Here is a 12,044-nt window from a genome sequence, read left to right as displayed (position 1 = left end):
TGTGATTGGGTGGGGAAAGTATGCACTTAGTACCACGTAGCTTGAGTAGTAGCTTGCAGGATGTTGTTTTCAAACAGCAGAGGGAGTGTAGCAGCAAAGCAATGGGCAGGGCAAGAACATGAAAACACCCAGTATGTAGATTTTGATGAAAAAAGAAAGGAAGGAGAAAATACAGGAAACTTTAGTGACTTCCATTAAAGAGGAGCCTTGTCAATATTTTTTTCCTGTGCCATGCTGGCAGCAGCATAATTGACCCAATAATTATTTGGGATATATTTTCCTCCAGCAGTTTTCACACTTCCTTTCAACAGTTCCTTTAAACCCTGGTTAACTCTACATTTCATTTATTGTGTAGAACTTGGGGTTGCCACCAAATGTACACTTAATAAGAATGCTGTTTTTAACAGGTGTACCTGTACAATTATATTTTCAAACATCTGGTTGTCATCATTCACACTCCTGGTTGGTGTATGCTTAAGAACAAAGGTTAGCTTCCCATATTTTAGAAGTGTGTGCATTGACTCTTCAGAGTGGTGTTGAACAGAATAATGCCAATGAGGCAGGAAACTGTTTTAGTCTGCTGCATAGGTTCTGTATAGATTCTGCTAGATATTTTGAAATGTAACTTCTAGCCCTCATTTTATATATTGCCTATTTCTTGATGATCTATAAGAACTAAGAGTTCTACTACCCATTTATCCACCTCAGGGGACCTGGTGACTTCCCACTTTTGCAGAATGCTGTGCTTGACTGACATTACATGCATAAGTTATCACTGTTAAATTTCAGTGACCTGAAAGAGCAGAGGAGGGAATAGAACCATGGGAAATGGTGATACATGGCATGCAAATTAAGCATCCAACTTGCACATGCTTTACATCATACAAAAGGTCCCAAGATCAACCCCAGATATCTGCATATAAGGCCGAAATATCTCCTGCCTGAAATTCTGGAACAGTGCTGCCAGTCAATGTTGACAGTTTGGACCGATAGTCTGACTCAGTATAGGATGGCTTCCTTTGTTCCTATGTATCATTGGGAAGCAGGGAATGGAAGAGTTACAAATAAAAGGTTGTGACTGTGACAACATGTTTGGAAACTTTTGAACATGGAATGGGAAAAAAGGTGAAATTATTCTAATAGCTTTCAAGCAGCAATCTTCAACCAATCTTAATAGGAATTAAGATTGAGGTTGAATCCTGACAAGATAGAAGTACTGTTTTGGGGGGGCAGGAGGCGGGCAAGTGTGGAGGATTCCCTGGCCCTGGATGGGCTAACTGTGTCCCTGAAGGGCCAGGTGCGCAGTCTGGGAGTCATTTTGGACTCGCAGCTGTCCATGGAGGCACAGGTCAGTTCTGTGTCCAGGGCATTTGTTTATCAGCTCCATCTGGTACACAGGCTAAGACCCTATCTGCCTGCGGACTGCCTCGCCAGAGTGGTGCATGCTGTCTTGCTTGGACTACTGCAATGCTCTCTGTGTGGGGCTCCCTTTGAAGGTGACCCAGAAACTACAACTAATCCAGAATGTGGCAGCTAGACTGGTGACTGGGAGTGGCAGCCGAGACCACATGACACCGGTCTTGAAAGACCTACATTGGCTCCCAGTACTTTTCCGAGCACAATTCAAAGTGTTGGTGCTGACCTTTAAAGCCCTAAACGGCCTCGGTCCAGTATACCTGAAGGAGCGTCTTCACCCCCATCATTCTACCCAGACACTGAGGTCCAGCTCTGAGGGCCTTCTGGTGGTTCTCTCACTGCGAGAAGCCAAGTTGCAGGGAACCAGGCAGAGAGCCTTCTTGGTAGTGGCACCCGCTCTGTGAAATGCCCTCCCACCAGATGTCAAAGAGAACAACAACTCCCAGACTTTTAGAAGACATCTGAAGGCAGCCCTGTTTAAGGGAAGCTTTTAATGTTTGATGCATTACTGTATTTTAATGTTTTGTTGGAAGCTGCCCAGAGTGGCTGGGGAACCCCAGCCAGATGGGCGGGGTATAAATAAATTGTTGTTGTTGTTGTTGTTGTTGTTGTTGTTGTTGTTGTTATTCCCCTGGAAATGAATGGAACTTCTTTCCAACTTAACATACTACCATACATACCAGGAGAGTTTGTAGCTTAACTGTCACGGTTGCAATTTGACTGTCAAGCAAGATAAAACTAGCAAACAAATGGATAGTTGGCACACAGCTTGTACGAAAACTGTTGCCATGAAAGCTGAAGATTAATTATACCCCTCCCATTGCAGCTATATAGGAACATTCCTGGATTCATATGCTTCAAGATTAGGCCTCCTGGAACCTTAGTTGACCGAACGAGTTCAAAAGCTTCTTCTGTCTTAAACCAAAACAAATTCTGCCTATCCCTGATGCAGATCAGTGGAAAGCTGTGGAGGGCATGTCCTAATATTGGCTCCAAGCACAACAGGTTTGTGATTAACCGTTCAAGAATGTTTTAGTTGCTTATTTGCTATAGTCTAACAATGCCCTTGGCTCAGTACCACCTGCTCTCTCCATGACAGAGTTTGCAATCTGATTCATCTAGGGTAAACAAAGCACACTTGTAATAAATGAACTGCAAACCAGAGTGAAGACTTGGGTCTCTGTCTACTCTACATTCCTTGTCCATGCTCTGGTCATCTCTTGTCTAGAAGAGATTACTGAATCTTCTGTCTCTTTGCTGTTTCTCCAGTCATGTTCTAACTTGCTTGGTTGGTTGAGAAATGTGTCTCCTATGTAAGGTTATTTTTCTGACTTAGTCCAGCAGCTAAGACCTTGCAACTCTCCATTTTAACCTCTTCTGATAGCTATCTGTCAGTCTGCATTGACTTCAAACTCCCTGTCCTTGGCTGCACTCCAAAATGAGTGTTTATATGTGACTATAAGAGAGTCATTTGTGTAAGGGGAGATTCCTTTGTGCTCTTTTCCACCATCCAGTTGGTGGGTATTGTTGTTAGAAATGGTTCAGAAAACGTCAACCAAAATGATCAAGGGGATGGAGTTGCGGTGAAGAAAGGCTGCGGTGTTGCAGACTTTTTAGTTTAGAGAAAAAGTGAGTAAGAGATGGCATGATAAAACCTGCATGGCATGGAGAAGGTGGATACTGAAAAGTCCCGCCCCCCATAACACTATAATTCATGGACATCCAATGAAGCTTTTATGCTGCACCTGTGGAACAGTGACCTGTTGGAGTCAGAGGATTGGACCAGCTAGCCCTGCCCATGAACCATAAGGACTTAGCTGTGGCTCATTTCCAGAGAACAAGGCTATTTGTGGGGTGCAATGAGGGTGAGGGCACACCCCCATCAGTGATTGATGTGGATGGCTTCACTCCTGGGTGAGAGATTGGAGCAGCCAAGGTGGGTAGCTGTGAGTTAACCTGGCTTCCAAGTGAGAGATGGATTGATGAGGAGTTGTATTTGTGTTGAGAGCATTAATGAAGGTCACAAATGTGAAGTATTTGATTTTGCTATTTCATATTGCCTTGTTATATTCATTGCATTCCTGTATCATTCTTTTGTTATTCCACTTTGGGCCAAACAGAAGCAAACTAACTAACTAACTAACTAACTAACTAACTAACTAACTAACTAATATGGTGCTGATTTAGATGGACCAATAGTCTGAATACATAGAGGGCAAGTTGACATTTGGTTTTTCATTGGCAGAGAGATTTTAAGTGTGTGAGGAGGGGACAGGCCGTAGTTGTGGAGTTACCAACCGTGGAATAATTTCTTGTTTATTATGCTTTTTTTGGTTTGCAGGATCCAAACTACTGGATACAGGTGCATCGTCTGGAACATGGTGATGGGGGAATCCTTGACCGTGATGACATTCTCTGTGACGTCGCTGACGATAAAGACAGAGTGAGTATAAATGCTTGGAAGATTGTTTTATATAAGCACCCAGAAGCTTTCACTCATGGTATTCGCTGTATAGCTAGAGTACAAAAGGAAAGATGGGACAGAAAGGGCATCTTGCAAGGTTTGAAACAAATAATTTAGGGATATGAAAGAAATCATTTCACATATTTATGCCAGTGCTGGTTCTAATTGCAAATCAGAGTGAGTCTTGGGTCATCAGATGGTGTATGACCACAAACCTCATAGTCTCCAGACAGCATGGTCAATGTTCAGGAATGGGAGTTGCCATCCACCCCCATCTGGGGGCCCCAGGTTGAGGAAAGCTGGGATAGACTGTGGGAGACAAACAAAAATTTCCAGTATTGTCACCGTAGTGCACTCAAATAATTTGAAGGCAAGAATTAAATTAAGCAAGAAAGTATACTTAGTTGAAACATGAGAGTGTTGCGTGTTAAGATCTTTTTAAAGGCATAACAGTCCTAAAGACCCTGTGGAATGTATCTCCTCCTTTAACAGGAATGTGGCCCTGGTCAGTATCTGGTTTTACTAGAAAAAGGTGGAGGCCCTTTCTCATACCTCAAAGTGGACTGAAAGCAAGTCTCATTGATACAGCCAGCCACTCCCTCCACACACCTCTCTTGACTCCAAGACAGCCATTGGGAGGGGAAGTGAGAAGTCAGATGACACACTCTAGTGGGTAGATTTGGCTGTGAGGCCTCCATTTGTCAGTCCTTTCTGTAATGAAGTGGATTAAACTTCCAAAAAGGCGGCGGGGGTGTGTGTCTTCTGAAAAAATTGTACAGGCAGAACTCTCTTAAGATGACATGAATGCATGTAACTTCTCTCCCCCCCATCCCCATTTTACTGTGTGGCTTTTACATTTTTAAAGGTAACTTGTCATCGCTCATGGTATCCCAAAGACTTGAGCGTATTTGAGGTTTTGTTCTTCTAGGACAATTTTTAATACTGACACTGTGCGTGGGTGTTTTTATGTCAACAGTTTATGGCTCACAGCTCCTGACTGCTCCATTAAACAGGCAACCTCATTACTGTATTACAATAGTAAATGCTATTGTTTCTGTGTCAACAGGTGACAACTTCAGTCTGACAACTGAAGATGATCTCCCCCCCGCCCCCACTCCTCATTCTCCCAAGTTCTCTTTCCTTTCTTGTGATGACAGTCTCTCAAGTTGTTGGCACTGTATTCATGGGGATGTTGTAATCACTCACAGTGGTTGTAGAACTGCTGGATTGCCTTGAATTGGTCATTTGAGTCTCCTTGCTTGTTTCTGCCAAATGCTTCTGCCCATAGTGTTTGCCAACGACATACCTTTCTACACCCACTTGGAGTATAGCTGGCTTTTGATGCTTAGCCATTCTTTCCCCTTGTCGTGAATGGTTTTCATTGTACATTGTTAAACCTTCTCTATTTATAGCTCAGTCAACTTGGTATTGTGTCCTCTGGCCTGGCACACTCTCAGGCGGGGTATTTGAACATGTGCTTTTGAGGATCTGTTTAAAGGCTACTGCACATACAAGTTGCAGTCCTAAATGTGCAGGGGCTCCTTGTTTCCCCACCCCCATAAAGGGGAATGCTTAGCTCAGAATGGTTTCTTGCTGTCTTTATGCTCAACTCAGAATGCCTTTCGATTCTCCTTATGATCGGCTCAGAATGGTTTTTGGTTGTCTTCTGGTGAATAGAGTAAGCTGGAGAAGGCGCAGAGGTCTCTGGTCACAGCTCCTGATATCTGGTCCTGTTATTTTGCTGCAGTTGTTTTCAGTATATGGAGGGGGGAGTTGATAATGACAGCCCACTAAGATCTATGAGAAAGCTAAAGCAGATTAGAAAGGAGAGAGACCCACATATGTCTAGCATAATCTTGAACCTTCCTTTGGGAAAAGATGGGCTATGCATTCATTCAAGTAAGGAGCAGAACACTATAACCTCCAGTCTGTCTTTGTATGAACAAAGCCAAATTTTCATTTCCTTATAACATTTTGTAAGCTGGTCACAGGTTGTTGTGTTGAATTAAGTTCTACTCAGAGTAGACCCATTGAAATTAATGAACCTAAGTCATGTCCATGAACTTCAGTGTGTCTACTCTAGAAGTGAATTCCACCTGATAGTCTAGGACCTGGTTGTGAGGTATTGGGTTTTCTCTAGGCCTTGTGCCATCATAGGCCTTCGGCTATTCTTTCATGAGCTGCAGAAAGTTTTATGGCACTAAACTCTAGAAATGTTTTTATATTGGTTTTATGTCATATCCACACTAGCATAACCTTTTGAGGGCCTTTCTGGAAGGTCAGACTCCTTGACGATCAGTTGCTCATTGAATTCAGATTTGCTTTTGCGTTTCCAGATCAGGCAAAGCGTAGTTGATCTTTGTACAGTGCAAACATTTCCTAATAGTTGTCTCTTTCTGTTGTAGAGAGATACAGAAGAGTTACATTTTCCTAAAGGGTTGGTGTGTGTTTTAAAACAATGTTATTCTTTCAACAGTGTTTAAAATTAGTGTTTCTATTGCTACATGCATGTTTGAACGGTAAAAAGAATAACTATGAAAGAGTAAGTTAAGAATGTGGTTGAACAAAATTCCCCCTCTCCCCCAAAAATCTGTGGCAAAGTAGCTTGCACAGGCATCTTAGACGTTGTGCTGACATGGTGGAGGGGCTTTAACTAATTGGTAGAGCACCTGCAATGCATGTAGGAAGACCCAGGTTCAATCTGTAGTATCTACAATTAGTCAATTGAATCCCTTGAGAGCCACTTCCTGTCAATGTGTAGGCAATACTGAGCTTGATGGGCCCAATGACCCGACTCAGCATAAGGCAGCTTCTTGAGTTCCTATGAGTGGTTTGTACGTACTGGTGAAATAAATCTTAAAAGAAAGGTTATAACTCTGAATAAATGAGCTTGAAAACTGTGTACAAGAATTGTACTCAGCATCACTTCAAGAGTCTCTTGGAGTTTATTCAAAACCACGATAACACAGGAAGCTCGGGTAAAATGTATACCGCAGATGAGGAAGTCAGGCCAAGAAGATGGCCTTGTGGTTGACTAGCACAATCCGGGAAGCCGTAATAGGCAAGAGCACTTCCTTTAAAAAGTAGAAGTGCTTTCCCAAGAAAGAAAAAAGAAAAAGCTTCTCAAACTCTGGAAAAAGTGGTGCATGTTTTCATGCAAAAAAGCAATACAGCATTCTAGGGGCCAATATTGCTATCAATGTTAAACAAAGATCTATGAGGGAGGAACTACCGTATTTTTTGCTCTTCTAAGACTCACTTTTTCCCTCCTAAAAAGTAAGGGGAAATGTGTGTGCATCTTATGGAGCGAATGCAGGCTGCACAGCTATCCCAAAAGCCAGAACAGCAAGAGGGATTGCTGCTTTCACTGCGCAGCGATCCCTCTCACTGTTCTGGCTTCTGAGATTCAGAATCCCCCCCCCTTGTTTTCCTCCTCCAAAAACTAGGTGCGTCTTGTGGTCTGGTGCATCTTATAGAGCAAAAATACGGTAAATAGATGGGAGAGCACTGTAGTTTTTTTAAGGGTGCTGGGAATAGTAGCTCAGTGAGGTGAAAACTACAATAATGATGATTCTTTGGGGAAGCCATGTTCTTTAAATATATGGTGTGGATGTGACTTCAGCCTTCATTCTGGAAGACGTCAGGCAGGTCCCCCCGTCCCCGTCCCCGGGATGGTATCTGAGGGCAAGATGTGACATTCTGTGGCAAATTGACAAATTATTAAAGAACTTTAAATGTGAAACTTCTGATATTCTAAACCGAAATAGGTGACTCGCCTGTACAGTTTGCTGCCTTAACAGAGGGTTCGCGGGTAGCTTATTAATGCCATTAAAAAAAATAAATCCTTTATAATTTGATGGAAAATCTCCATTATAGATGGAGGGTTCTAGCCAACTGAATTCTACTCAATGAAGTCGAAAGCAATGGATCTAAGTTATGTCTCTTAATTTCAGCAGCGTCTGGGCCCTACATATGACTAACATTGAGTACATCTCCGAATTGCAAAGCATTTAGTTGGGCTTGCTCAGCTGCCATTTTCTGTTGAAGTGACTCAAGAGGTCCATTGGGTGGCTGTGCAGCTATGATGAGATGTGGCATAATGTAAAAACGTACCTTCCCTGATTTGGCACATGCTGAAAGACTTTGAAGGTGCTTGTGCAATGTGAGGCAGCACGCCTTTCTCTACCTTCTCTGCGAGTGTGATGATTTGAATAGATATGGATATGCAGAGTAGGGAGATGGTGTGCTTTCTCCTGCTGGCGTAAACATAAATCAGTGCAAAGCCATATCAGATTTGTACTGGCCTGTTTAGGAATTATTCTTCTGGTATGCGGCTGGTACTGATGGCAGAGTGTGTCCCTCCCTGCCATAATGTGCAATTATTTCAGCAATTATTATGCTATTTGTTACCACTCCCTCTCCCCTCACCCTGGTAAACCTTTACCTCTCTGATGCTTGAAAGAAGACTCTGGTAATAATTTTTTAATTTTTTTATGAGCTGGTACATCATAGGGGCTAGGAGTTTGTGCTTCGGGTCAAGGAGTTCAAATCTTAAATAGCCTACTGTTCAGAACTTAGCCAAATTTGAACATGATGATAACCAGACTTTCTGGCTTATTGTGATGGGTGATTGGGTGTCATGCACAAGCACACCAGTCACTCTTAATAAAGCACAATAAACCAGAAAGTCTGTCATACTGTTACAAGCAAACGTGACTTCACCCTCTCTCAGCTTTATCTCCCCCTCCACAATCTCTGTAATATGGGAATAATAGTTCTCATCTACTTTACAGGGTTGTTATAAGAATTATAACCAGATAATGTATGTGAAGCGCTTTGCATTTCTCCCTGTTGAAGTTCATCTTGTTTGTTTTGGCCCAGTTCTCTGGTCTGTCGAGGTCGTTTTGAGGTGTGGTCCTGTCCTCTGGGGTGTTGGCCGCCCCTCCCACTTTGGTGTCGTCTGCGGGTTTGATCGGGATGCCCTTGGGTCCATCATCCAAGTCGTTGATGAAGATGTTGAATAAGACCTCCAAGTCTCAGGAGCTCAGTTATGTCACCCCTTGCCTGCAGAGCTGGCAGCCCCTCGCCCCTTTTCAAACACCCTCCTTTGTGGAGTGTTCCCTTAGCTTCCTCTCCTCTCTCCTTGGGATCCTCAGGGCAGCCGCCGCCACTGCCTGTGGTCTCTGAGAGCCAGTGTGGTGTAGTGGTTAAGAGCGGTGGACTCGTAATCTGGGGAACCGGGTTCGATTCCCCGCTCCTCCACCTGCAGCTGCTGGGTGACCTTGGGCTAGTCACACTTCTTTGAAGTCTCTCAGCCCCACTCACCCCACAGAGTGTTTGTTGTGGGGGAGGAAGGGAAAGGAGAATGTGAGCCGCTTTGAGACTCCTGAAGGGGAGTGATAAAGCGGGATATCAAATCCAAATCCAAATCCAAACTTTGAACATTTCAAAGCACTATAATGGAGAATAAACATGTTCCCCATTTATCGGTGTAACAGCTCCCTTTGTGGTCTGTTGTGCTACTGTTGCTAAAGGCTGTCAGCTATTCATATCCTCACCTTTTGCTTATGAATATAGGAATGATGTCAACTGTGTTTGCAGTCACCTGTTTTCCAGTGGAGAAGCATAAATTCCTTCGCTTGGCTTCCCATCCCTTAATATTCAGTCAGCATTTTTGCTCCCTTATAACTCTTCATCTCTTATTTATGCGCTTGGGAGTGCCGAGATGCAAAGCGAGGCGATGAGGGGGTAAGAAAGCGGAGGTGTCTAGACCAGATTTCCACATCAGTACGTCAGCCTTGCTGCCCTTGATTTGTGAGGTTGTTTGTCCTGCCTCGTACTCCTGTTTTGCAAAACAGATTAGGGTGCCATCTTCTTAGTGTTGATCAGGCACATCCTCTGCAAAGACTTGAGAAAGGGAGCCCAAGGAATTTTGTTGTGTGCTTTTGTTTTGAGAACTGTAGGTGGTGGGGACGAGAAGTTCATTTTAGTAGATCAGTGCTGAACTGGAGTTCATAAAACATTCATTGCACAGAGCCATGTTAAGTGATCAAATTGCTGCTGAAATTTCCAGCGAGATAACAAATTGCTTTATGTGCAGAACCCCATTTTAAAGCTCTGCAAGGGTTCTTTATCCCTTTAATTAATGTCTGGCTGTTATTTGCCTGGCTGTAGAAAATGCAGGGTTTAAGCAGCTGAAGCGCTGTGAGTGGGATGTGGGGTGTGGGGGAGAGACGATTGAAGGAAGTACAGTAAAGCAGCTGGAGATGAGGCTAGAGTATTTTACATATTGGTGGCCTGATTCTTTTTTTTAATTTTCCTTGACCCTCTCAGACTTCTATTTACACAGATGTAAGTCCTGCTGAACTCAATCAGCAGCAAGTGATTGAGGTGAGCAAAAGAAAGCTGACCTCTTTCCTCCTGTAGCCTCTATTAGGAATTTGATTCATAATGCTGTATGTAGCGTGTGCCATTTGTTTCTAAAGCTCCTCATTGTAAGTCTGAATTGCTTCTAAAACACAGTACAGTCATGCCATATGTGTTGATGACTGGGAGAGCAGAAGCTTTCATGGTCCAATCTGCTGCAGTGGTAATTGCTGTTTAAAATACACTTTGTAGCAACATTGTGAGCATTGCTCGTGTTCTTCCACCAGCATTGCCCAGCTACTTAGTAGTAAGGGAGAGGTCCTTTGTACATGCTCAGAGGCATCCATATTTATTATTTCATGTGTTTGTGGGCTCCAGAATTAAACTGAACCCCGTGAGCCCTGTGTGATCAAATTAGGCTAGAAACTCAGCAGAGGCCTTCTTTGAATGTCCTTCTATAGGGAGAGGGGTCATAGCTCAGTGGTTTCTGTGTTGTGTGCAGAAGGTCCTAGGTTTAATCCCTGGCATCTCCAGGTAGGGCTAGAAATCCTGCCTGCAGTCCTAGAGAACTGTTGCTCATCAGTGCGTAGAGCATACAGAGCTATATGGACCAGTGGCGTCTGCTTCTGTATAAGGCAACTTCCTATGTTTGCATTATTCCCAGCCATCCCTGGAATGTCTAATGAATGATTCAGATATAGAATAGCAGGTGACCTTCTGCTGGGGATGGAACACCTCCGAGGCCTAGATTTGCCATTAATGTAAAGGTGCTCCTGCACACATTTCTTCCTTGCGACGGGGTGAGCTCCCGTTGCTTGGTCCCAGCTCCTGCCCGCCTAGCAGTTCAAAAGAACATCAAAGTGCAAGTAGATAAATAGGTACCGCTCTGATGGGAAGGTAAGCGGCGTTTCCGTGCGCTGCTCTGGTTCGCCACATGACCCAGAAGCTGTCTGCGAACAAACGCCGGCTCCCTCGGCCTATAGAGCGAGATGAGCGCGCAACCCCAGAGTCGTCCACGACTGGACCTAATGGTCAGGGGTACCTTTACCTTTACCCCTCACACGTACACAATATACAGGATATATCTCTATATCATTACATAGTGTGACTGCATTCACATCTTACAGCACATGGGATGCACAGTTTTCTGTCATATTATGCTTTCATCTCAGATAGCCAACATGGCACTCTTCAGACATTTTAACAACAACTCCCATCAGCCCCAGGCAATGTGGCCAATGATAAGAGGTGTTGGGAATTCTAGGACACAAAAAACATATAGAGTACAATGTTAGCTACCCCACTCTAGTCAATAAGGCTGTTAGTGCCACTGTAGGCACTGCCATCTGGAATAATGTATGGCTTTGACTCATTAGGCTTTTGACTTGGTGCAATTATTTGGTGAAACAACCAGCATTTTAGAAATAATTATTTGGTGAAACAATAGGCATTTTAGAAATAATATGTGTGCCAGTCATTAACTAGGCTAGAAAAGAGATCTGCAAAATACAATGGTAAAACAGCTGTTTTATTTAAAGTAGCATTTGAAGCTATGTTGGAGTCAGTTTAAAAGGATGAATTGAGGAATGATAGCATTTGCACAGAACACTAGGTTTATGAGAATGAGCTGCATCGATCCTAGGGTTACACAACTCCCCCGGCCCCCAGTATAGCCATGAAGTGTCTGGAAGCTCTCACTCGTGTTTTAGACTAAGCACAGCTTGTGACATCTGAATTCAGACAAACTGTGGTTGGTTTTAACTATGGTTAGTAGAAACAAGTTTAAACCATATGTTAT

General features: G+C 43.4%; 1 protein-coding gene across 3 annotated transcripts in view; it reads left to right on the top strand.

Annotated features, from left to right (window-relative positions):
- PARD3 (par-3 family cell polarity regulator) overlaps positions 1-12,044 on the top strand; it is a 551,152-nt gene that overhangs the window by 71,749 nt on the left and 467,359 nt on the right. For all 3 annotated transcript variants that reach the window (XM_082192160.1, XM_082192159.1, XM_082192158.1), the window contains exon 2: positions 3,758-3,859. In XM_082192160.1, coding sequence (XP_082048286.1) covers positions 3,758-3,859 — 102 coding nt within the window. The remainder of the gene's footprint in view (positions 1-3,757; positions 3,860-12,044) is intronic.

This window comes from Podarcis vaucheri (genome assembly GCF_965113315.1).
Source record: "Podarcis vaucheri genome assembly, chromosome: 12".
NCBI classification, from domain to species: Eukaryota; Metazoa; Chordata; class Lepidosauria; order Squamata; family Lacertidae; genus Podarcis; species Podarcis vaucheri.
This window is presented reverse-complemented; position numbering and strand designations above follow the sequence as displayed.